Source organism: Grammomys surdaster, unplaced genomic scaffold, assembly GCF_004785775.1.
Source record: "Grammomys surdaster isolate TR1022 unplaced genomic scaffold, NIH_TR_1.0 187, whole genome shotgun sequence".
In the NCBI taxonomy this organism is placed as follows: Eukaryota; Metazoa; Chordata; class Mammalia; order Rodentia; family Muridae; genus Grammomys; species Grammomys surdaster.
In genome coordinates, this window is record NW_021604632.1 from 6,732,823 (window position 1) to 6,759,562 (window position 26,740).

Sequence of the window (26,740 nt, forward strand, 5' to 3'; positions counted from 1 at the left end):
GTGGACTTCAGTTTCCCAGACCAATAGTACCTTTAAAAGGACACAATTTAACAGGGTTAGGGTTTGTGTTTTCTTTTTTTAATATTAAAAGAAAAAAAAAAGAGAGACAAGAATGTAAAATCACCGGCATAGATAGGTATATGGGAAAACAACCCACGCTTTTTCCTTTTTTTTTCCTTTTTTTTGTTTTTGTTTTTTTGTGTTTTTGTTTTTTTGGTTAGAAGCTTTGGAATTGCAGTTAGTCTAGTTTTGAAATTGGTTTGTTATTAATCTTTTTTTTTTATTTAAATTCATTTGTAATTGTTCATCTTCAAAGCTTACAATCTGAAGGTGTCCGTTCCTACACTGGTCAGACCACTGTCCTTGGGGCAGCTGGGGTCTTTGGGACCCTCCACCGGGCTCGCCGGTCCGTCGGACTTTTGGCTGAGATCCGTGTCAGACTCCTCCGAATAGTCGTCTGTTGGCATCGAGGGCTGAACCCCTGAGGTGCTGCATGAACTTGAGGTAACCGTTGAAGATGAGGAGAGAGGAGGAAAAGAAGGGGGCTTCGCGGCCGAAGCCCGGGAGCCCACTGGCGGCCAAGACTTCCTGGAGGCGTGGGGGGAAGCGGACGAGGACGGGGCGGCCGACGGGGGAGGGGGGCTGTCGTTTGAGTGAGCGGCAGACTGCGAGGTAGATGCGGTGCTAGGATCGGGGAAGCAGGCAGAGTGAGGTAATAAACTAGGGTGCTCTTTGGCGTTTCTTGCTGCTCTCGTGATTGTTCTGTGTTTGTGCAAGGCCGACTCGAGATGCTGACTCAGCGCTTCCTCCCCGCAGAGCGCGCTCTCGCACGCCAGGCAGTGGTACGAGCCGCCACCGCCGCTGCCACCACCGCCACCGCCGCCGCCACCGCTGCCGGTGGGGACATGAAGCACCATCTCTTGCAGGTTCACCACAGACTGGCCGAAGAAGCAGAGGGACTTCAGGTGGCTCCTCGCCGCCTCCTCGTCGCCGAAGCCCGTCTGGCACTTGCGGCAGACCAACTTGTACTGCACCTTTGGAACAATGAAGGGGTCACAGAGGGAGTCCGCACTTGCACTTTTGCTTTCTGCTTCTGGCTCTTCTGGGGGTTTCGGCAGGAGGGGGGACACCTCACGGGGGACGTTTTTCTGCTCTTCTGGTTTGGGGGATTCTTTGGCAGGGTCTTTGTCTGGGGAAGCAGGCCCCTGGGGGACTGGGGTTTGGCTTGCTTTGGGCTGCTGCTGCTGCTGCTGCTGCTGCACTTTTTGTTGTTGTTGCTGCTGCTGCTGTAGTTGCCGCTGCTGCTGCTGCTGCTGTTGTTGTTGCTGCTGCTGCTGCTGCTGCTGAATCGCCTCCTGCAGACTCTGCTGGTATTGCTGGTACTGCTGCAGTAGTGAGCCTGGAGACAACCCCATCAGGGCCTGCGATAGGGCAGGGCTGTAGGGGAACAGGCCTTCCATGCCATACATCGGCTGCAGGTACCCACTTTGCAGGGCGCCAGGGATCTGGGGGGCATAATAAGGAGAAAAGCCCGGTACGAAGTAAGGAAGGAACGGGCTTGTGAGTAATGCTGTGGGGTCTGAAGTCAAGGCCGCCTGCAGGGCCTGCAGCTGAGCAGGGTCCACCGCATACTCCATGGCGGGCAGTGGGGCTGAGATGGTCGCTGTAGCCGCGGTAGGGGCCTCTCCTTTCTCCTTCTTGGGGACAGGTAGGGGTTCCCCTTTCCCTTTGTGTGCCTTTTCCTTCTCCTTTCCTTTCTCACCATCTTTGTCCTTCCGTTGCTGTTGCAGGGGAAGTTGCGGTGTGGGTATCTGCTGGGCTGCTGGCGGCGGCGGAGGCTGCTGCACCTGTGGCTGCGGCTGCTGGGGTTGTGGGGGTTGCTGAGGGGCCATTGCCATGGTGGCTTGTGCTGGGGTCGGGGAACTCAGCGAGGCTGAGGACGGTTTATTTGGTAATCCAGATGTGGGGAGGCCAGGGGAAGGTACCGTTGTGCTGGGCAGACCCATCAGGTTCGGTTTAGGAGACGTTAAAGCTAAAAGGAATGGAGACAGAGAGAAATCACAAGTCAGTCTAGGAGTGGGTGAATCACACACTCAAGTGTTGCACCCATGCCTTTGGCATGGTCACAGATACTTAAACCCAAAGGGTCCTCTCAAAGCCAGTCTTGTCAACAGATGTACCCTGCCATGCTCAGGGTTAGTGGGACAAGTATTTTTTAATCAAGACACAGACCTGGGTCAGCTTCTATTCGTCTTCATTCAGAAAACCTTGCAGCATCTCCCTGCCCAGTATCAACACTCACTAGCTCATCCTTTCCTTGCTGTCAATTCCAGATACCATTTGCTTTTGCCCAGCACAGATCAGCTTCTAGCAACTGGGACTCACGTAAACCAAAACCATCATCAAAATGCTACGGAACGAGCATGGCCACAGGAGAACGCCTAAGCCGGAATCCTAGATAGGCCCCCCAAGGCTGCATAAACACACACACCAGCTTCTACACATGTCATCATCCTGACCACTGCGGCTTCAGTAGGGTAGAGAGAAGATGAATGAGAAGGTAGAGGAAGAGTCTGGGAAGAAAGAGAACAACTCATTCAGGGAAAATTGCTCCAGTGCCTTGGGTCTGCTGATGGGCAAGAGTAAGTCTTCGGAGTCAACAACACACAACCACAACAGGGCCGATGGAGTCGCAGACACTTAGGGTGATGACACCCTCAGATCCCAGGGTATCAGAGCCTATCCTAGCTGCTGCTTTAAGTTTTGCTTCTCAGTGACAATGGACTATAGTGCCCAGACCATACAAAGTATAGTCCTATCTACCTTGATCAGCCCTAATCTAGCACCACATGCAGAAAGTTTACCCACCCCAGGGCCCAAGAGCCTCTCATCTCCACAGCTGTGTCTCACAAAAACTAGGTCACAGAGTCACAGGACCGAGTTTCTGTGGTGGTTTGAATACGCTTGGCCCAGAGAGTGCTACCATTAAAAGGAGTGGTCTTGTTAGAGTAGGTGTGGCCTTATTGGAGGAAGTGCATCACTGTGGGGGTGGGCTTTGGGAGCTTCTTTCTAGCTGCCTGAAGATGGAGGACTTCTGACTGCATTTGGATCAAGACGTAGAACTCTTGGCTCCTTCTCCAGCATCGTGTCTGCCTAGCTGCTGCCATGGTTCCTGCCATGATGATAGTGGACTGAACCCCTGAAACTGTTAAGCCAGCCCCAATTAAATGTCCCTTATAAGAGTTGCCTCAGTCATGGTGTCTCTTCTCAAGCCCAAGCTGTGATAAGACAGGTGTGTGTGTGTGTGTGTGTTGGGGGTGGGGGGAGGGAAGCAGAGCTCACTGGATAATGGAAGATGGCGAAAAGAGGCGGGCACCAGAAAATTCAGACCTTGGAGCACCTCCCCATCTTCTCCCAGAAAGCTGAAGTAGAGCTTGCCTAGTATGACACTGTCCTCTGGGGTAAGGGGTTGAGGAGTGGGGCAAAACCACAATACCCTGAAGCCTAGAGTTGGATGAAGACTGTCGGCTTGAATGATACAATGTATCAAATGCTCCAGAGTAAAGAGAGCAAAGAGCACCACTGCAGTCCGTTGCCAGTCCCAGGAGAGCCACTGAAGGCAACACATCCTATTTATTTCATGTATATGAGGGACGGGACCTAGTTAAGATGTGACTGGCTACTGAGAAAAGTGCGAAGGCTTGTTGGAATTATAAGCTCTGAGTTTAGGGCATGACTTTCTGTGTGCCGGGAGGCAGTGGGCCTGTCTAGAACGTCTGTGGCTTTGCCCATAGCTTCATGCTTTCAAGTGAAAGATTCGGGTCAGAAGGCCTTAGACTGAGACTGTGTGTGTTCATCTGGTGGACGACCAAGAGATTCGGACGCTAAGGAACACTACGGAACCCCTGCTATTTACCAAGCTCTGCACTGGCCACACTCGACAGAGCAGCTCAGGGCACCCTCACACCGTGGCTGTGACTATTGTTGGCTTTCTGATCTGTAAGATCAGAACGGGGCCAGGTTCTTCATCCCCTACTGGAACTCAGTTACTGTGGAGTCAGACTGACCTCGTGTGGGTTATGGCTGACACACATCAGACGTGTGACCTTTGGTTCACTGGGAGACTTCTTAAAACCTCAGCCTTCAATAGTCGAAGACTGCAGCCATAAGCTGGCCATGAGGAAAGAGCTTAGCATATGGTAACTGCTTGATAAACACAGGTTCCTTTCCACACCATTCCTGTTCCAGTGATTCTACAAGCTGCAGTAGCTGAGGTGCTTGGTAACTGAGGCATATCTGGCTGTCCTGATGATGAAGAACCCAGCTTTCTAGCCCTAGTCCACTCTAAGCAGTCAGAACCTGGGCAGCACATACCTTCTAACTGACTGGCTCATACTGGGTGTTGTGGAAGAGCATATAGAGGCCTGACTGGGAACTCTGTCTCCTACCCTAGCTTACTGAATGATCTTGATCTCTCTGGGCCTCAGATGTCTCTGAGGGGATACATCAGACACTCTGACTCTACTTTTAATAATTTTATTATTTTTTTGTGTGTTTGTGTGTGTGTGTGTTACATGTGCTATAGTGGGTATCTGAAGGCCAAAGGACATCTTTTGGAAATCAGTTCTTGCATTCTGCACTGTTGAAGCAGGGCCTCTCTTAAGTCTGCCCAGCTACACCCAGGTGTAGCTGGCCCAAAAGCTTCTGGGTCAGTCTCTTGCTTCAACTTCTCATCTAGAATCTTGGAATTACAGATGTGCGCCAGTGCGTTGGCATTTTTACGTGGGTTCTGGGAATCGAAATCAGGTCATTGGGTTTGTATGGCGAATGCTTTTACCCAATGAGCCATCTTGCTGGTCCCCCAGTCTCCTATTTTCATATTGTATGCTGGGCCTTCCCGCCAGCGTCCTGGGCTACAAGGATAACTCGAATGTCTGACCACTTACTTTCTTGGTTTGTTTTGCTGGCTTCATTCTCTGTCGCATACAGAACCTCTGTCTCAATGCTTTCTTTTCTTGTCCCTTTGGTAAGAAACTAGAGAGCAGGAATACAGTAGCTTCTATACTGTTGAACACTGCCACCAAAGATTGCTATGTTAATTTAACTAGGATCACTCTGGGAGGCAACAGAAGTGGCAAGCCCTGGAGGGTGAGGGTGAGGGTGAGGGTGAGGGTGAGGGTGAGGGTGAGGAGATACAAGGCTGAACTGTGAGGAGTGCTGTGGCTAGTTAGCACAGACCTTCGTAGAGGGGACTTGCTAGTGTGTGCTTAACCCTAACAGAATGCTGGAGAAGAAGGTCCGGTTTGAGGAGGACCGCTGGATCCCAGAGAGATGGGTGAAGACAGAAGCAGGGAGCATCTGTCGGGAGAACTCTAAGAGTCCCTAGCTTTAAGAGAGACCATACAAGCAGCAAACGTGTGTGATTCCAGATGCCCAAGGGTGGGAATGGAGAACGGAAGGGTGGCTGGGGATTCCCTAGAGTGCACTGTTAGTCACTTGTCTGAAAGAGTCGATGTGTTCACGCCCAAACTAAAAACTACATTGCCCAGTACAAGATTAGTGAATTCAAACGGAAATTCTCTGTGGAAACGATCACTCTTCTGAATAGAGGAGACCCTGTGGAGGAAGCCCCCAGAACACGTAACATCACAAGAGCGGGCTTCCTGCTCTCAAAACAATGGGCGGAACTGTAGGAGTGAGGGCAAAGGGTTCATTTCAATTCTCTCCAGCCAGCTAGCGGCTGCGGGGTCCAATACAGACTTAGCTGGGGAATCCCATTGTCTTCCATGTGTACCAATTACACAGGTGGGATCACGTGACCACGAGGTTTGACATTCCCTGGAAATTCATATATCAGGTGATTCTTAATAACACACACCATGAAAGTAACATACTTAGAAGTAGGCACTTCCGCCCCTGCACAGTGGTGTCCAAGGAATGTGCTGGCACGTGGCTGCAGGGGACCTGCAATCTTGTTGCCTTTTGAGATGACCAAAGAGGCTAGCTTCCTGCTTGCCTACCGCTCAAGAGTGTTGGGTTAACCTCATTAAAAAAACTGAGCTTCTGCTGAACTCTGAAAGCCATCACCTGGGACAGGACCCACCTGTGTTGGATGGGGTAAAGCCTGGCAAAGAGGGGCTGTTGAGACCGGGGAGCAACACAGGAGGAATGCCCTGGAGCGCCGGATATGTGGTAGGGAGGTTAAGAGCCTGAAGAGGGGCGTTGTCGAACATCCCTTGCTGTTGAGCCGCCAGTCCAAGGACCTCATTAGCCTTCTTAATCCGGTCCAGCTCTTGCTGAGCCATCAACTGGCGTACAGTGGCTGGGTCAAAATATTCTTTCTCCTTGTCCAGCTGGCTCCCGATGGTGTCCTTAACTTTGGAGATATGCTGTTGGGAAAAGATATGGTCACGTACAGACAGCCTCGCGCTGTACTTGATGCCACACAAAGTGCACTCTGTTTTGGGTCCCTCGTAACTCGTTTGGTTTATACCAAAATGCTTGGCCATGCTTAACTTGGACTTTTTCTCTTTTGCCCGGGCATTCTGGAACCAGACCTGAACAACTCTCTTTGGCAGTCCAATGTCATTGCCCAGGACCTCACACTCTAGCATGGTGGGTGTCCTGTAGTCATTAAAGCATGACTTGAGGACCTTCAGCTGCAGATTGGTCATTTGAGTGCGAAAACGTTTTTGCCCAGGTCGATCCCCGCTGTCACCAGATTTGCCGGCCGACCCGCTTGCCCCGGGACTCGGGGAGCAGGGGTCTGCCAGGCTTGAGGTTTCGCTGTAGTCCACTGTACCTTCGTTGTCATATTCCTTGCTATAAAAGCTCGGGGCTGGGCTGACCAGACCAGACGACAACCGGTCTTCATACTCGGACATCGCCATCATGGCTGCCTTGGTCAGCCCCTCGTTCGGTGCAGAAGATTTGGTTTCAGTCGCTATTCCTGTCGCGCTGTCGTTGTCGGCGTTCCCCTCGTCCCCCGTTGTGGTGTCTGTGATTGCAGTGTTGACGGAGGAACAGTCATCGTTGTCCAGCTTAGTTTGGTCAAAGTTCAGGTTAACCGAGGACATGGAGGGGCTTTCAAAGTCTTCGATCCCTTCCACCTTGATGGAGGATGGGCTGAGAAGAGTTCTGGGGGACAGCTCCATGGTTTTGCTCACAGGCGAGAGGGGCACTCCCTGACCGTCACTACTGCTCGGGGGGAGGTGGGAAAAGCTAGTTCCGTCAAAAATGTCTCCCTTCATCTGGAGTCCCCCATCACAGTCTAAGAGCATGGCAGACAGAGTCAGGTTGTAGCCGGCTCTCTTGGCTTCGTGCCAGTGCCGAGACCGGATATGAGCCTCAAGGGCTGTCTTGGCCTTGAAGAGTGCTCTGCAAAAAGGGCATCTCCTGTGGGCCTGCGCCGGGCCCACAGCCCGGAACTGACCTTTCCTTTCCCGAGCTCGGGTGTTCTGAAACCACACCTGTACCACACGCTTCTTCAAGCCCACCTCGTGCGCGATGTGGTCCAGCATCTTTCGAGTCGGGTTGGAGTCCAGCAGGTACTTCTGGTAGAGGATTTCCAGCTGCTCCGGGGTAATGGTCGTCCTCAAACGCTTGTCTCTCTGAGGCTCTTCTCCTCCCGTCCCGCTGTCGTTCTCACCGGGGCTCGCACTGGCCTTCTCCTCCAGCTTCCTCTTGAGCGTGTTCATCGTGGAGGTGGGCGTTGAAGGGGAAGTGGCTGAGCTCGCTGGGATCTGAGGGATGGCGCCCGAGAGCAGCTGGCTGGCCAGGAGTGGGTTACTGGGATCAAACAGCATGAAAGGCATATCCAACGACCTGTCCAAAAACTGGGGGTGGATGAACTGGTTCTGGGCGCTCAGGAAGTGAAGCTGCTGGTGCTCCTGCCAGTGCTCGAAGGACGGGAACGCCAGCTTGCACTGGTCACACTGGTAGGGGATTAGCTGAGGAGGTAGGTTTGCCAACTGTTGAGGGGTTGACGTGTGGAGAGGCTTGAGGGGCAGATGGGAGAGCTGAGAGGGACTGGGGCTTGACTGAGGGAGGGGGCACTGCGGAGGGGGCGCTTGCGGAGGAGGCTGCGGTAAGGAAGGGGCAGCCAGCGGTGGGAGCTTGGGCTGGGGCGCGTTTGTCTTCTGCTCCGGAGGCTCTTGCTGCTGCACCTCTGGCTTTGGCTGTCCTTGCTTCTCTTGGGTTTGGTTTGGCTGTACACTGGGAGGGTCGGCCTGCTTTGGCTTCTCATCGCTCGCCTCTGCTTTTGAGTTAAAGGTGGCTAGTTCGTCAGTCTCCGTTGTGAGCTGCAAGAAGGCGGAGGGCGCGGTACTGGCCGATGGTGCTGGGGTGCTGTAAGCCTGTGAGGGCATAGGGGTGCTGCAAGAGGAGCTGGTGGGGGTGAGGATCTCCATGGCATCCATGGAGTCCTCGTTTTGGCTGTCATCCTGCCCCTCCTCATCCTCATCCTTGTAGCACAGCTTCTTCTGGTGTTTGATGAGGTCAAAGATGCGCTGAAACACGAGGCTGCACTTTTTGCACTGGTAATTCAAGTTGCTCGTTCGAATGTACCTATCGTTGGTAAGCTCACGCCGCTCTCCGTCTTTGCCCTCTCCCTGATTCTCGTAATTCTTCCTGGCCTTTTGCCGGGCGTTTTGAAACCACACCACTATGACACGGGTTGGAAGGTTCAGTAAGTTAGAAAGCTGCTCGAATTCATCGTCCTTTGGATAAGCGTTGGCGTCAAAGAAGTCCTGCAGGACTCGGAGCTGGTAGTCGGTAAACCTTGTTCTCGAGGACCGCTTGCTTCCCCAGTACTCCTGCTTCTGGGGTTCTGGGGAAGGGGGCCGGGAGTCGATCTTGAGTTCCTCCAGACTGGTGATGGGAGGGTTGCTGAAGTTGTACGGGGAGTCCTTGTTCCGTTGCCGCTCCTTGAACAGAGTGTTTCTGAACCAGTGCTTGATCACTTTCTGGGGCAGGCCCGACTTGTCCGCCATCTCTTTGATCTGCTCCTCACTGGGGGAGTTGTTAATGTCGAAGTACTGCCTGAGCACTCGGAGCTGGTCGTCCGTGATCCTGGTGCGAGGCCTCTTGTTCTGTTGCTGGAGCAGGGTGGGGTTGAGCTGGTGTTGGTACAGCTGGGCCAGATCGGCGGGCAGCGGCTCCACCGGGCCGAGCTGAGGGGGCAGCTGAGCTGGCAGAGTCTGCAGCGGCATCGTCTGCATCATCAGTGGCGAGAAGATGGGCAGCTCCATTGGCATGGAGAGCTGGGTGAGAGGCACGGAAGGCTGGGCGGGGGCGATGGTAGGCGACGTGATGGGCGGAGCCGACGCGGGGATGGCCGGTGTGGAAGCTGGCTGGGGGGGTGCCGCAGGAAGCGGAGGTGGGGGAGGTGGCGGAGGGGGTGGGGGTGGCTCCGGGGTCTGGGGCCTCAGGGGGTACAGTTTATCGTAGTGCTCTCTGTATTGCTTGGCAAACCTCTCCAGCTGTTTGAAAGGGAAGTAGTTCTGATGCACGTGCTCTTGATGGCTCTTTAGAATCAAGATGTTGGAGAAGAGCTTGCCGCAGGAGTCACACTCCAGCTTCTCCAGGCTTTCGCCGCCGCCTTGCTCCGTCTTCCCGTTCTTCTTCTGCGCCTTCTGCTTGTTCTCGTTGTACTGAATGACCAGCTCAAAGCCAAAGTTCTCCAGCAAGGCCTTGGTGGCGTTCCCCCTGGCATCTGAAGCAATGCGTGGAGGGAGCATAGAGCCCTCAGAACCACCCCCTGGTGCCAACTCTTTCTTCTCTTTGGCCTTCAAGGCATCTGGCAGTGATTCCTTTGGTCCCGTGTTCCCCTCTGCCCCCTCTGGCCCCTCCCTCTCTCGCTGGCTTTCCTTATCCTTTTCTTTGATGACCACTTTGTTTTTCTTTTCTGGGTGCTGGCTTGGCTGAAGGAGGGCTGAGTGGCTCTGGGAAAGAGAGAGCTGACTTTGTTGTTGCTGCTGCTGCTGCTGCTGCAGTATCTGCTGGTGGCTCTGCTGTGGGATCTGGACCTGAGTCTTCAGATCTTCCAGCAGGCCTGGGCCTGACCCTGTCAGCGTCAGTGCCCCACTGGTTACAGGCAGGTTCACCTCGGGGTTGAGCTGGAACTCTGCGCTGGGGATGTAAAAAGGGAAGAGTAGATGCTGCTGCTGCTGCAGCTGGAGCAAGGTCTCCGTGGTCATGGGGAAGTGAGGAAGGAGCGTGGGGTTGAACAGCTGAGACTGGATCAGGGCAGCCTGCTGCTGCAACTCCTGCTGCAGGTGCGCCTGAACTTGAGCCTGGGCCTGGGCGAGTGTCTGGGCTTGCTGCTGCTGCTGCTGCTGTTGTTGTTGCTGCTGCTGCTGCCTGGACGCAATCATATCCGCTAACTTCTTCCGGTTGGCCTCCTTGGGCTCTGAAGGGGAAGCGATGTTGGCACTGATGGGATTCCCCAGCGGAGGCATCACCACGCTCTCGGGGGGCACCTGGCTCAGCGCGTTTACACCCGGAGCCATGGCACCGCTGCTTGGATTGGCGGTGGTAAAGGTGCTGTTAGCGCCGCCGCTGCCCACGGGACTTGGGGTAGAGGCGCTGAGGGACACCCCACCGCTGCCGCCAGTCCCGTTGCTGCTCCCACTCGCAGCTTCCAGCTTGGCTGCCCGGGCCTTGGTCTGGTGCAGCACAGACCTCATGTGGATCTCCAGCGTGGAACTCTGGCTGTACGCCACGTTGCAAGTGTTACACTTAAACGGCTTGTTGTCGGGGCTGCTGGTGGGCTCCGGCTGGCCGGTGGCCGATTCCTGAAGGGCTCTCTTTAACTTGTGCAGGTGCGACACAGAGTTGTAGTGCACTAGCAGGATGTTCTTTTGAGTGAAGGATTCTTTGCAGACGGTACACTTGTAAGGGCGGGAAGGATCCAGAAACTTCTCCATAGTGAAGTTGGGCCCTTTCCTGAAAGGGAGAGCTCGCTTTGGCTCTGAGCCTGAATCCTCCTGTACTGACCCCGAGTCGCTGCCAGTTGGGCTCTGCTTATCTTCCAGGTCGCTCTCTTCCTCCTTGTCTTCCTCAACAATGATGGTATGGTCTTCAGCCAGGGTGGGGTCTCCCATTGCCAAGAGGTCCCCGTTGGCTAGTAGCCCCCCATAAAGCTGTTGGATGTCAGCCTCGCTCAACTCCAGGTGACTCGTCTCCAGGTGTTTTTTCAGAGCCTGGAAAGTCCGGAAACTGCGCTGACAGAGGCAGCACATGGTGGCGGCTCTGATCACGTGGTACTGAGAGTGGAGCTGCAGCTTTTCAACTGTCTTGAAAGCCAGGCTACACTGGTTGCAGCGGTACTTATACACGTGGCGGTCTGACACCGGCAGCTGGGGCCTCTTGGCGTGCACCTCGTTGAAATGGGTCTGCAGAGTGGCGGAGGTTTTGAAGACCTGGTTGCACCCCTTCTTCCAGCAGAGGAAGCCCGAGTCTTCTCTCGCACAACTGGGGTCAGCAGAAGAGGGCTTCAGATCCCCACTGTGCTCCATGCTCGCAGGTGGCAAGATGTTCTTTCCCAGGTCCTCTGAAGTTTCTGTTTAAAAAAAAAAAAAAAAAAAAACCAAACACATCAAGCCCAAAGACAAAGAAGGCTTTGTTTCCAGGGTGGCAACCAGAGCCGGTTATCTAGCCCAGCTTTATGAATACAGAAAACATCCAACGGCGTGCCAGTCTCTCTCCACAGGGCCAGCAGAATACGCACATAAACAAGGTGCCCAAGAACAGATGGCTAGGAAGAAGGCTATACATAGGTCCAATAGTAACAGGCCTGTGTCATAGCACAGACCTAACAGTCTCCGGAACAGTATTTAACTCTGAAGCCTCAGTTTCTCGAAGGTAGTCTGAAGGTTACAGATCTTAACGGTACCCTTTATGCTCACCTTTGTGGTTATAAAAATTTAGCACATCAGATCTGTCGTCAGGGACATCTGCACTGATGTTATCCTACGTGGAGAGGAAGTTCTACATTTCGGGATTCTGAAAAGCATTTTAGTTACGTGTTTAATGTGACTCCCCAGGCCCCTTGCTTTTACATCACTGGTTCTTGAACCCAGGTCTTTGCTCATGCCAGCAGGTAAGTTAATGAACTGCATTACTTTAAAAAATAAAAATTTGATCATATCCATAAATACCCTGGCTCTTTCCAGGTCATACCACCTACTTCTAATGTGGACACGTCACAAGAAAGAAGGCCGGGCACCGGCAGTGTGGGCCTTAGATGTCTGTAAGAGTGTGTTAAAGACTCGGGAGAGCTAAGAACCACTTAACCCGGAGGCCTAAGAGCCATTCCTTAACCTCAGCAGAAATGTCTGTGACAGCGGTCCTTACAAATGTTATGTCTAAACAAGGTGATTCCAGAAGATTCCAAGAGTTCTATGCAGAGGTAGCAAGAGAGACAACTAAGAGTTCTTAACACCTTTGAATGGCAAATCTCTAGCAGCCTAGTCCTCAGCTGAGTGCGCCACAGGGACGGATGTGAGCAAACTGACTACGAGGTACTTCCTAAGACCTAAAGGCCACAGGCTTTGGTGATGAAACCTACCAGTCCCATTCACTCAGGATATATTACAAAGAATCCCTCAGCCCTCATGCCTCATGAAAATTTTGACCAAGAATTCATCTTGTTTCGGTTTGGAGGAATTAAGGTTGGCGACACTGACCAGGCTGCTTTCCCGCCTCTTCCATATTGGCGTTCCCATCTCGGTCCGGAACAGCGGCCGGGAGGAACATACTGCTGGGCATCACCATCTCAGGAGCGGTCACCTGAGGAGAGAGTGGCAGAGAGACAACAAGAGTCAAGTCGTGGAGGAGACAGACACAAAATAAGAAAGGCTTCAAAAGTATTTAATAAGCAAAATTTAGCCTTCCCCAGTGTAGGAGCTGGAGGTGTCACTTTGCATAGCTCAGTGAAGATTCATGTTTATCAGACAAAGCTCACATCAGTCAAAAGTGTTTCTACGGTTACATTCTGGACATAATTAGCAGTGCACACTTGAAGAATAATCTTATTATTAATATTTTTCTTTTATGCAGAATTTTGACTTTGATCACTGACAATGTTTTGTCATGGGCTGTGAAACTTCTCGTGCAACCAATTAGGTAGATAAGTTGAAAGGCCCACCTTAAGCCGCCGCAAACATAATAAGGCCCTAATTAAATCATACCTAGTAAAGTACGTGGTAATCTTGAAGCAGGGAGCATTGTAGCACTGTTTTCGAAATGTATTCAGGCGAGGAGAAGAGGGGAGTCGGAGTGAGGGAAAGGGTAAGAGGCAGAGCGGAGAACAAAGAGAGACTAAGGACATGCACACACTGGCAGATTTTCCAAGAAACAACACTGTGTAACCCTTGACGAGCGGATATCAAGCACAAACAAGCGGTTTTGGTAACTCACGTTAAGTCAGAGTTTCATCTAGAGCCTTTTTTTTTTTCACGAGGCATACAGCATCAGAGGGAGCATGTGCCTAGCATCCCAGCAATCTAGCTAATTCTGCACAGCGTTCTACAACGGGGTCCCCCCTTCCCTGACCCTGAGACTCGGCTGTTAGCCCCTAATGGAGCATTTCCATAATTAGCCCTGAGATCTAAGTGGCTACATTTTAGGTCAGATCCTCAGACTTTTCTCTCTGCCTCCCTGCTGTGTGGCCAGAAGCTAGCCCCTATCACAGGCTCTCCTCTGTGTGTGTGTGTGTGTGTGTGTGTGTGTGTGTGTGTGTGTGTGTGTGTGACAGGCAAAGGCAGCCTTCAGTATCCAGGGGGAAGAGCAAGGGCTCTCCATCTAAAGAGCAACAGCTTCACTAGCCTGCAAGTCTGGCTCACCAGTGGCCACATCCTTTAAAAAAATCAAGCAATTCTCCCTTCCCCTGCAAGTGCCCACTGCCCATAGCTCCTCAGTCTGCAGTGGGACCTACAGATTGTCTACCTCATCTGGGTAGGGTCATGTTAACTAAGATGTAGGTGGTGTTGGAGGACAAAATGGGGCATAGACACGATCACGTCTCATTGTGTACGTGTGTGACATTCTGGAAACTAAAGGGGTTAGGGGGTGGGGGCAACAATCTCTCTTTGCCTGCCATGAGGCAGGAAAATTTGGCATTGATAACAATCCCAGATGAATCAGAAACTGTCTTTAACTTGACAACTGCTGGAGAAGTAACGGGTGGTGGTGGCGCAGTGCCCAGCCCCACCTGGAGACTCTGCTGGACCAATCAGACGAAACTATACTACAGGACTAATTTTGCTTTAGTGTTTTGTTCAAATTTAATATTTTAAAAATATTTGAGAGATTGTGAGAGCCTAGCCTTTTTCAAATAGCTGCTGCCAACCGCTAGGGTCGCTAGCTACAGTCTCAACAAGTAGGGGAAACCCAGACAACCGTGGCCGCTAACTAAAAAGAAGAGTTCGTATTTTGGTGTGCACGATGGTTTTTTTTTTTTTCCAGGTCTGGAAGCCAATAGGCACAAGACTTAAGCAACAGGCACTACAGAGAAGGGTCTTGAGAAGGGCCACCGTGCTAGGCAGAGCAGGTGTCTGGCAGGTGAATGGGAAAGGCATGTGCCCGCCCCCAGACAGCTGCACCACCGCACACAGAGCCTGCAACAGCTGCCTCGAGAACTAGCTAGCTGCGGAATTATCCAGAATGGGGTGGGGATTGCCAAACTCGTTCTATTTTCTTTTTAATAGAAAGCATTTCTGACCAGTGTGGTTGGGGGAGTCCAGCGGGAATCCAAGAAGTGAAAGGTCACCGATTAATTTATAGTCTCCAGTCGGGGGAGAGCACGAGGTTGGGGGTAAGAGGAGGAGAAAGAGAAGACAAATAAAAAGACCCCCACACACCTTTGTAGCTGCAGGATCAGTCCTTTTTGGGGATCTTTAGGAATTATGAAAAATGAATCATGAGAAAAAAAAAAGCCCTACAGAGTAAAAAAGAATAAAATTATCTCTCACCTCAGCCATGCATCATTATAGAAAACCATGGGCTTTTTCTAAGCGGTACAGTAAGGCAGACATCCCCTCCAACAGACTCAGTACGACGGATCAGTAATTGTTTTCATACACTTTAATTAGAAAAACTCAGATGGCTATGAATAATAATGGAAAAGAGAGACTTTTGCACTTGAAAGGTTGAAGTCAATCAAGTGTGAATGACGGCAAAAAAAAGGGGAGGGAAAAAAAAAAAGACGCCAATTCATCAGCCCTCTGTTGTCTCGCTGTGACTTTAATCATAATTCCTGATTGGGATTCAAGAAGGCAGTAAGCAGCGGTTCTTTGTCTGCCTTCACCTTCCATCAATTAACTCTCCCCGAAATATAACCATCAACCTCACATGCTCCTCTGCATCTCAATCTGGCCTCCGAACCCGGAACTCCTGCCCCGTGTGTGTTTAAGGAGGGACCTTTAACTACATGCTTCCCTCCCAGGTGTGTTTAAGGAGGGACTTTTAGCTACATGCTCTTACCCCAACTATACTATGCTCAGCCTGTCCTGGGGAGTGAGGAGACAGTTGGCCTGTGACATTGAATAGGCAAGAAATCCCCAGGAGGCAAAGGGGAGGTCTAGGAAACCTAGCGGGGCCTATGTATGCTTGTGCCTGCACCGAGTTTGCTGGAGAAGCCACTTTACTGTGTAGTCCTACTAGTGGGGTTCCCATCTGTTCCCAGACATTACTCTTTCCAGGCCTGTGTCTCTTCTTCCTTCTCTTCCTACCAGTGTCCAGAGCCTTACGCCCTAAGCTTCTTCTTCCTAGAGGGCTGGGAATGTAACCGTGCTAACAACTCTTGGGTGAGTCCTGCTCAGTGAGGAGAGGGGACAAAGGCAGGGCTCCTTCAGTGCTTGCCTTGGTTTCCAAAATCATATTTGGCTCCTGGACTGTGTGGAAGGGTCGGAGTCACAGTGTGCAGTGAGCCTAGCTCATCGCTCACTCAACAGGGCTGGGTGAAGATCTGAAAAGATTTTCCCTTCTAGCAGGTGCATCAAAGCACAGAGTGTAGAGAGGGCCAAACAATGGCCCGGTCATAGCCATTCCAAGTATGCCCAAACCTCTGAGCTCCTCAGAGAACTGGACCCCACCGCCGGCTTTTCTGCAGGTAACATCTTAGCTTGCTCTCTGCCCCTCCTTCTTCACCTCACATGCCTGCCCTCAGCCCCACCCACGCCTCCAACTATGGCCAGTATACAATCAGCTCAGATAACTACACACATGTAAGCTGATTTTTCTGACGGCCGCTTGTGGTGGTTTACATGAGAAATGTCCCTTGAAGTTGGATGTGTTTTAACATTTGGTCTCTGTTTGGAGACCGAGAAGGTGCAGCCTTGCTGGGTGGCACGGTTTGTATGTGCTCGGCCCAGGGAGTGGCACTATTAGAAGGTATGGCCCTGTTGGAATAGGTGTGTCACTGTGGGTGTGGGCTTTAAGACCCTCATCCTAGCTGCCTGGAGGCCAGTATCTGCTAGTAGCCTTTCGATGAAGATGTAGAACTCTCAGCTCCTCCTGCACCATACCTGCCTGGATGCTGCCATGCTCCCACCATGATGATAATGGACTGAACCTCTGAGCCTGTAAGGCAGCCCCAATTAAATGTTGTCCTTGTAAGAGTTGCCTTGGTTATGGTGTCTGTTCACAGCAGTAAAACCCTAAAGACACTGGGAGAAGTATGTCACGAGGGGCAGGCTTTGAGGATTTTCGCTTTACCCCATTTCCAGTTCATATTCTGCCTGTCTGCTTCATGCTTGCATGGTACAGATGTGCTCTCTGCTGCCCTGCCTCCCTGCCAGAATGGACTCTCAGCCCTCTGGAATCATAAGTCAGAATAAACTCTCTCCTTCCATAACTTACTCTTTGTCATGGTGTTTAATCACAGAGACAGGAAACCACATTACCTGCACGACTATAAACACCCAACACGTTAAGCTGCATTTCTTGTCCAGGAATATTTAAGTAGACTTAACATTAAGACAGAGTTCTGGTTAAAGAAAGAAAAACTTAATCAGCTGAGTAGAGCTATTAACCCCTCAGGATTGGCTGTGACGATAGATGCTTCCCTTCCATCTCTTCTGAGCCAAGATAAGTACGATACAGAATAGGCAGAGGTGAGAGGGATGCTAGTCCGAATCATTGGCTGAAAAGCAGGTACCGGAAATCCGGAAGCGGAGGCTTTAATGTCTTCACGACAAGTGGGCAGCCATCTTGGTTCACTTTGGAGCTTCTTCCACTGAACCTGAGGCCCTTCTAGTCTGAGCAATTCTCACTTGTTAAGCATCACCCTCAATCCCAAAGCCACGCCCTTGTGGAAAGGGGAGGGCCTTTGGGTGACTCAGTTTACTCTTTTGCCCTTTGCCTTCTAGCTGTCCTGTCCGTGAGATGCCATGCCAAGACAGGGTTCCTGCTCACAGGAAGCTCACCACCCAGAGTAACCTGGGGAGATCTCCACCCCTCAGGAAGTTCAGTGAAAGGTGTCGCCTCCAGGAAGAGCACAGAAGACCTCATACAACTTCAAGGAATCAACAGCTCCCCAACAGGGGAAAATAATCCATGGACTGCGGTGAATTTCCCTTGGTCACCTACAGACAGTGGTATGGGCTCATGAGTGACTACTTCTAACCTCTTCCTAGGTCCTCAGGATTGTGGACCGTAAACTAATCCCTTTCAAGATTCCCTGTGATGAGTGGACCCCAAAGCACCGTATACACCCAGGGTCTTAGTAGTTCTGGTCCCCACAGTGACATAAGAAGGGATTGCTGGCATTTGTCATTTCTTTTGGGAAACTAATTAGAAAGATTAGCTGGCCTGCTCTTCCAGGCTCTGGAGTCACAGATATGGATGGTCTGCATCTAACAACGAGAGTAGCTTAGGCTATACCCTACTCCCTGTGGTAATAATCCTTCAAGTTTATCTGTCAGAGCTACTGCAAGATAAGGTGGTCTAGGTTAGCTCAATACAACCAACACCTCCCATATACTGGACAGCAGAGATAGCTTCTCAGAAAATCCGATGAGCCTACTAGTGTCAACATCCATTGAGGTGGGCGCCCCTCTGAAAGGCTACCCATTGTCCAGGCGAAAGGTAGATTGCCAAGAAGACTCAAAGCCTTCTCTTTTCAGTGGGAATCAACATGGTGAGCCACCTAAGCGAGAAGGAAGACCAGAAGCCTTAGGACAGATCTCCAGTGGCTTGGACCTAGCCGCTCTCTGGGTCCTAGTTCTGTAGGTTCTAGGCATGAGCCTAACACTTGACTGCTTTCAGGCTGACCTCTAGCTGAGCTGCTAGTGAGTGGAGTGCTTCCTGATAAGGAGGCTTCAGGGCCTGGCTCTCCCTATCCTGTCAGACCCCACGGGCACCACTCAGAGCAGAGCTTGAGGGATACCCTTCCCTCCTTCTTACTGCCAGTGAGGCATGGTAGCACTGTCTCTACGAGACCTTGTCTCTGCCATGTGTCATCTTAAAAAAAAAAAAATAATAGTAGGCTTCTAAAATTTTTACTTTTTAAGACATAAAGTCTCATATCGCCCAAGGCAAGCCTCCAACTCATAATCCCCCTGCCTGAGTGCTAGGATTATAACGATGTGAACCAGCTGGACTACTTTCAAGAAATTTTAATTGATGCGTGTAATAGTATAAACTTATGGGGCTCACAACACATGTACTCTGTGTACTGATCAAATGAGGACCTTGGCATATGTGTCTCTTCCAACATTTATCATCTCTTCATGAGACACTAAAAAGCTTCTCTTATATTCAAAATATAGACTGCAGTTGACTGTAGTTGCCCCACTGTGCAACAGAATACCGGACAGTTGGCCTACTACGTAACAGAACGCTGGGATGCTGTCTTCCTACCTGCCTGTAACTTGGAATTCACTGACAAACCTCCCTCCCTACTCCCCACATATCTCCTTTCTAAAATGGTGTGAAACTCAGACACACACAGACAGACAGAGCTGTAGGCTACACTAACATTGATATAGATCAAAATAACACACATGTAAACCAGAACCAGAGTTTTAAAACTGAGAATGATTCGGACTGATGGAGTGGGGGTGGGTAAGGACACAAGAAACAGGAGCAGTTATGCATGTGCGTGTGTACACACACAGACAAGAGAGCTGAGGGGGAATGGACTGGAGAGCAAAGCTTCATTAGACCCCGAGAGGCAGGCGGCGGCGGTATACCAAGGTCACTTCTAATTTAGACCATCTAATTGGCAAACAGGCTCCAAATGGCTATCATCTCGCAGGGCTTGGAATTAATGAAGCCCGATTATTTTCATTACCTTCCTCCGAGATGGACACAAAGTGAAAGAGCTGATACGCAGGTGGGTGTGACAGCCTCGGGGCCAGGGGGAGCACAAGAGCCCCCTTGTGGGGGAGGGGGGAAGCCTGGCCCGAGGTCCCCGCATACGTGAAGCAGAGAGAGTCATAGATGATGTTTAAAGAACACAGGGGACCAAACTATTGTCGCCCCGAAGAGAGGCCGAGAGAAAACCATGGTCGAGGCAGGGGGCCGGGAGCACAGGAGGGCATCTTGGCTTCTATGGAATAAAAAGAGGAGTCATTGTGGACCAGAAAAGAGGAGGAAGAGGAAGGGCTACTGAGAAAGGTGTTCTTGGCCCGGCCTCATTTCAGCTTCGAGGTCCCATTTTGTTAAGTGATTAAGGAACAAAGAAAATGTCCCCGTATTAATGATCTAGGATCCCAGTGGTATGTCCTGTCACTTAGAAGACACTGATCAATTAGAATAATTTACGAGTATTGAAACGCATGGTGGGTGGTCTTTCCCATTCTTGCTGAGGAGCCAGAAACATGTGTCCCTGGGCCCTCATCCTTCCCCCCAAATACAGGGACAGAGTATTTTCCCCAATCTAAAGCCTTGGCTTGTCTGGAAATTAAGACTTAGGTATCTGAGATCAACATGGTGGAGGGGATTGCCCAGCCAAGTGTAGGGGCGAGCTTGTCTCACTGGCCTAAAGCTTTAGAGATTTCCTTCTTTCATGTGACGTGTTAAAAAAAAAAATACTATTTTGAGTTGTTTCCGGTAGGCCACGCAGAAGCAAGTGCTGTGGGCGCTGTTTCCACGGTAGATGGCTAGCTCTGCAAATGCTGCCAGTGGAGAGCATTTTTTTTTCAAGCCCCCTCATCAGTAAAAAGAAGGGGACCCATGGAAGACATAGATATGAGATGCAGAGCATAAGCAAGCAGCTGTTACCATGGCAACAGACGTATTAGACACTGCAGGTTCCTGAAAGCTGTCTGATAAGGTATTATTAAATGAAGCCTCCTCAAAATGCTCTCCATTTACAACGGAACGGAAAGACATTGCGTAAAAAGTAATCTATTTCCATTTATCAAGGCGGAATTTACTTTCAGATGGACTGAAATCCAATACTAGCTACTTCCTTGAGACTCTAGACCTAGACACCGAAATAAAAATTCTCCGGGACGTCTAGCTTTAGAGACCCTGGTTATGTCGCACATCCAGCTGGGATCAAGGATCTGGGAGCCTTTGACAGTTTTTTCTGTTCTGCAGCCAAAGCCACCTGCCTGGGCCACTCTGCTCATTGCTATCTGCCTTGCCATTCAGGATCCGACCTAGGAGACATGACTTCTGCCTCTCGGAGGTTGAATGGCAAGGCACATTGGCTACGCCTCGTGATGAAACACAGGAAGGAAGGCTTTGGTTAGGAGGTATCTTCATCAGATCGCTTTCAGAGTTCGTCACTTGGCTAAGCGAAAACAGATAAACTGTCAGAAAGCCTAACCAACACTTTCCTGGGGCCAATTTTCTAATAAAATTACTGTAAAATGCCCTTCGGGGACATGATTTCAGCCACAGGCTCATTAACATCACTTAGTTGTACAACAATTGCAAATTCCATTTTAACACCAAACTTTTCTGAAGAATAACCCTGGCATCTGACCAAGATTGGGAGCCCAGGCATCAAAGAGGATTCCGGGTTTACTCTGGAGACTGGCTGCACGCAACTGTTTTGGATCGAGAAAGAAACACATCACTTGCAAAAGTAGCCTCACAACTAGAAGAACCAGTTCTGTCAGACAGTCACCATTCCTGCTTCCCAGGTAGAGGCGGTGTGTGAAAGCCCCTCACACTGACTGTGACGCCCAAAGGAGCACTTAAAACACTCACAACCGCTCACGGTCATGTGTCTCCCTACTTTCAACTTCCTGCTTTGCAATCTAGTAGCTCGCCAGTACCAGCAAACTGATTTCCTGTGACCAGCACATTTGACAGTTTGCACACTTCTCAGAAATGTCTAGAAAACATCTCTATTGTCTGTGGGAAGAGGAGGCCTGTGGATTTCTGTACAGAGTAAAGCGCAGGACCATTAGGTAGTGGCTGCTCTTGCATAATCTCCCTCCTAGGGGTTCAAGAACAAGCTAATCACCTACTTCGCCCAATGTGTGGGGTGCTCCCTGGTACCATCAACTGGTGCTTCTGGCTCTGGTACCATCAACTGGTGCTTCTGGCTCTGGACACCGCTCCCAGGAGGGCTCATGACAGTTAGTGTGTGGTCTTTTTCTTTGGTCTTTTAAAAGGTGCGAAATCACTTCTTCACAAAGTGCTATTGAGAGGGGTCACTTCCAGAAACATCTTAGGGATTAGGACTCAGGCAAAAGCCATAGCAATAACCTGCTCCTGAAGAATCTACTGGCAAAAGATTCATGGTAATCATGAAAATTACCTCTCTGGTTCTAGTTTTAAAAAAAAAAACCAACATGACCACCTAAGCCAGGTGGTAGTGGTGAATGCCTTTACTCTGAGCACTTGGGAAAGCTGAGGCAGGTAGATCTCTTGGAATTCGAGACTAGCCTGGTCTGCAGAGTGAGTACCAGGAAAGCCAGGGCTACACAGAGAAACCCTGTCCCCCTGCCCATAAACAAACAAACAAACAAACAAACAAACTGTGACCAACAATGGATATTTGAAATATAATTTACATGTTAGTACTGAGGAATATAAAACTGTTACTGTCTAATATATTCCAGGCATGGAGATTACTGTAGGCCCATGGCTGTCATACTAGATTCATACTAAACAATAAAAATAACCATTCAAGCAGAAGGAAAATGTAGCAACCTTTTTTTTTTTCTTTAAAGGTTTTCTCCCATGCCTCTTCTTGTTTCTTCAGGTTCCAGGCATTCAGAAAGAGACAGGAGACCCAGGAAAATCCCTTCTTACTTCCAAGGCTGTTGAGAATTGCCAGGGAAAACAAACCTGCCACAAAGCAACCCTCCTATCCATAGGAGGAGGACCCACTCCTCCTGTGAATCGTTCCTCAGTGTTTACCAGCCTGTTTAAAAATGCCCATGGGAAGTAAATTTATGCTTGAAAGATCCCTGAACTGACGCTTGGGCTATGCCGCCTTTGGGGTTTTCCACTGATCTCTTAGGGTTTCACGATCTCTTGGTATCTCACTCATCCAGACCTAACATCCTCACATAACATGATTCGTTAATTTTACGTAACCAAATGGAATTGGAAATGCCGTCAAGACGGTGCTCCTGCCACCTGCACAGTCAGGATAGGATTCACAGTAGACTGTGTCTCTGGGAATCTCCCCATGAAATGGCAGTGACATCAACTTATTATCCCACTGCTGAAATAATACTAACCAGGGAGAGAAACGGTGTCTCTTCTTCCTCTGGTGATGGGGAAAGGACTTTCCTAGTGGCCCTGGCACAGTTGAAAGTAAGACACTACTACCAGCCAGTGTTTTGAAGTTTTCACAGTGTGGTTAGGACTTAATGTTAAGACTGATCTTCTGGCTACGTCTATGATGGCCATTCAAGAGTTAGGCCTTCCGGTGCTTGGAGGTATGACAGAATCGTGTGCAGATGTAAAATCTGCTTTTGTAAGCCAGCATGTCACACCCAAATGGATGACTTTCCTGCTCTGAGAACAAAATGCCTACCTGAGAAGCCTCACGTTCCAATGCTATACCCAGAGCTGAAAAATGTGGGCTCGGGTCTTAGCTGACCAGTGACACCTGGGGTTGAGGAACTTTGCTAAGACTCAGTTTTCTCATCTGTTAATGGGAATGTATCAGGCTTCTTCAAACAGAGTTGGCTACGAGGGTGAAGGGAGGTATGATTGGGAGGGCCAAGCAGTCCCCAGACCGTGCAACGAAGACCTAGAGACGCTGAATGATGGTTTCTTGAATCAGGGCCACGAGCCTGCCACGGTTATACCAAATACAAGACAGGGACAGTAAAATCCTGGCCACAGAGCTGAGATGATTTTCTGCCAATTCTACACCAGCTTTCTGGACCAACAAACAGATCTTGCTCATGTTACTACTGCATGACTCTTGACCCCTGAAGGAAGAAAAGTTATGGCCTCCTTGTCCTGGCTGCCTTACCGTCATAATGAGCTTTTCCACGCAGTCAGGTGCCACACTGTGGAGGTGGGTGAGGTGCAGCTGGAGGTGGATCTTGTTGTTGAGCATGTCTTGGCACAGGGGACAGCGGAGCATAGGCTGCACTGAGTGCTGTGTCATGGCGTGCACCCGCAGCCGGTTCACATCAGCATTGCTGTACTTGCAGTAGGGACACTGGTACATCTGTGGGGACACGACCATCACTCTGACTCAACTGTCTGACCCGTCTTAAAGCCGTGTCTTCCTAAGACCCAGTAACTCCCAAAGTTCATTCCACACCAACATCTAGAACATTCCCCCACCACAGCAGACCCTCACCTGCTCGGGTTTGATCTCCTCTGACGCTTTTGGCCTCTTCGAAGCGAGCGGAGTCTCGGAGCTACCTGGGAAGGAGGTGCGTTTGGTGGCTGCAGGGGAATCTGTCAACTCCTTCTCTGCCTGACTGGATGATGCTGAAAGAGAAAGCAGAAGATGCGATATAGTAGCCAGCCTGGGTCAGCCCAAGAAGGCTTTGTGCTGGATCAACCTCACTGATAGCAAAGGGGCTTCTTAAGATGCTAAGAGTCAGGAAGAATGACTTAGCACGCATGCTGGAAAAGCAGCGTGCATTTCTTCCCACAACCCTAACCCGGTGAATTCCTGTTACTCCCTTACCAACTGAATGTCTGACAGGGACAGGAAAGAAATGAGGTAAAAGGCCCTGGTGTTAGCTTATCTCTTCTGCTAATTTCCCATCGTCTAAACACAGCTTGCCCCATTATGTGGGGTTGGGGGAGAGAAGCTGGGCGGGTGGCAAAGTCTCGTCACAGCTTCGCCAGCCCGAGTAGCTGCCAGCACAGTGCTCCACAGAGCCGAACAACCGTGTGCTCCCAACTTTATCATTCCAACTCTTGGAATCACAACAGCCAAGCAGGCTCAGTGGAAGTCTGGGTACTAACGTTAACCTGTTATAAATTTACGTCTGGGTTCAGCAGTTGGCTTTTTGGTAAGAGATAACTGAGGAGTGGAAGTAGGCAGGGCCGTGGATCCGAGTCATAGCCGAGGCAGTGCTGCAGATGTGTCAGGGCTTTAGAACCAGTGATAAGAGCTCCCTTCCTGCTTACAAGCCATTCTTCCTGATGCTCTTGCCTGCACTGCCAAAAGCCAGAACGAGCCCCCCAAAACCATATATGTGAAGGGGCGCATGAGGTTAGGGTACCATACAGTAGAGACAGAAGGGCTGGCAGAAGGACTGGCAGGAAGCACAGAGAGGGACCAAGGATGTCTTGGTGAGGATGTAACCAGGTCCAAAGTTGAATGGAGAGGAGAAGGGACCCTCTAGTGTTAAACAGAGATTCCAAATGTGGTTGTGTTTGCTCACCCAAACCTCCTTGCCAACTAAGGACTGAGTTCTCATTTATTTCAGATGCGAAACTCCACTTTTTCTGGAATGTTGCTTAAAGCAATAAGGACATAAGCAAACAAAAACACAAACCAGAACCAAAAAAAAAAACCAAAAAACAAAAAACCAGGAATCCTTATTCATTGACGGCAGGGGTGTGAATTAGTACGTTCATTATGGAACCCAATTTGGAGGTTCCTCATGGGGCTTGCCACTCCTCGGCAGACACCCAGGGAACTGCACACCCGAGGCACTTGTACCCTTCTATTTATTTATTGCTGCTCTGTTCACCAGAGCCAAAGAAATGGAACCAACCTAGCTGTCCATCAATAGGCAAAGGGACACGGAGATACGGTGCAGATATAAAATGGAATGCTACTCGGCTCTAATGAAAACAAAAACAAACAAACAAACAAAAAAACGAACTCACAAAATCTACAAGCCAAAAAAAAAAACAAGAAAGAAAGAATCGATTTAGAATATGCACTATTAAGCAAAGTCGCCCAATCTCGGGCACAAAAGAAGAAGAAACTATACGGTCTCCCTTACATGCAGATCCTTGCTGGTAATGTGAGCATAAAATATATGTTAACAGATAGATGTCCAGGCACACTGTGGCACGTGGCAAGGAGGAGAAAGGCGCATGCTCAGGCACGCTGTGGCACGTGGCAAGGAGAAGAAAGGCGCATGCTCAGGCATGCTGTGGCATGTGGCAAGGAAAAGAAAGGCGCATGCTCAGGCATGCTGTGGCATGTGGCAAGGAAAAGAAAGGCGCATGCTCAGTGATACGAAAGGCGGTGTAGGGGGCAGGGAAAGGACTCATGGACCACAGTAGAGGGCATAAAGCCAATTTGTCTGTTTCTAACTCTGCTGTGAGCTTTTGAGGCGGCTTTTGTAGCCGCTGGGACCATAAAAACATAGTCGACAGGGTAAGTATGAGGCAAAGCCCGACAGCTTCGGGATGGCTGCGCTCACTGTGGGAAGCTCACAGACGCGCATGGGCCAGGTCTGGGCAAGCGCTGGTTTGAGTGGCTTGCTTGCAGCTGCTGATGCTTTTATGTTTGAAAACTCTTGAAAATAGTTTTGTAAAAAAAAAGCAAAAAAACTGAAAAAACTTTATCGTCGCTGTTAATTTAGCACAGCATTAAGCCACCGTTTAGGAAAGCTCAAGTTTTCCTCCATGGTAAATCAGATTTCTGCCTCAGTCTGTCTGTCGTCTGACATGTATTTCCATTTTGTATTCGACTTTGAAGTTGGTTCTGCTGTGGATCCCAAGGTGCTGTCGGTATAGGTGAGTTCTTAAAAGTTTTCGTTATATTACATTTTCTTCACCTGGTGTGTGTGTGTGTGTGTGTGTGTGTGTGCATGACATATGCTTGCACTCATGCATACACATATATGTGATGATCAGAGGATAATCTGTTACAGTTTGTTCTTACCTCCCAATATGTGGGACTTGGGTTTTGAACTCAGGTTGTGAGGTTTGGCCACAAGCGCCTTTATTCCCTGAACTGTGTATTTTAACGGTCAATCGTTCAGGAAAATAAATTTTATTCATTGAAATCATAGGGCCATCAATTTTTTTTTCCGAATTGCCAAATACAAGAATTATTCCAGGAAGTTGACGCTCTTCCCAGAATGTATACTTTGTGACCTTTAACCCTGCTATCTTGGTAACCTGGTCTCCTTAAGTTTGCAGGGCATCTATTATTTAAAAAGTACAAGCGGAGGCATATTCTACACAGACCCCCCCCCCGACACAGATTCATAACAGTATTTTAATCTGTCTCGGATCGACTTCAAACCCATTTCAGTCTTAATGGGAGTTTCTCCTTCTCCCTTGAAAGGTGATAGGTGATGGGTGGATAGCTAATTGATGGACTGGCTGCTGATTAACTAGGTGCTGCGACATTTGAGACCAGTTCCCCGACGGCCCATTTCCC

At 50.0% G+C, this 26,740-nt stretch overlaps 1 protein-coding gene across 1 annotated transcript in view; it reads right to left on the reverse strand.

Annotated features, from left to right (window-relative positions):
- Positions 1 to 259: 259 nt before the first annotated feature.
- Positions 260 to 26,740, reverse strand: part of Zfhx3 (zinc finger homeobox 3) — a 166,820-nt gene continuing 140,339 nt past the window's right edge. The window contains exons 5-9 of the mRNA XM_028768699.1: positions 23,735 to 23,868; positions 23,399 to 23,599; positions 12,687 to 12,789; positions 6,104 to 11,560; positions 260 to 2,032 (exon numbers count right to left, since the gene is read on the reverse strand). Coding sequence (XP_028624532.1) covers positions 318 to 2,032; positions 6,104 to 11,560; positions 12,687 to 12,789; positions 23,399 to 23,599; positions 23,735 to 23,868 — 7,610 coding nt within the window. The 3' untranslated portion in view covers positions 260 to 317. The remainder of the gene's footprint in view (positions 2,033 to 6,103; positions 11,561 to 12,686; positions 12,790 to 23,398; positions 23,600 to 23,734; positions 23,869 to 26,740) is intronic.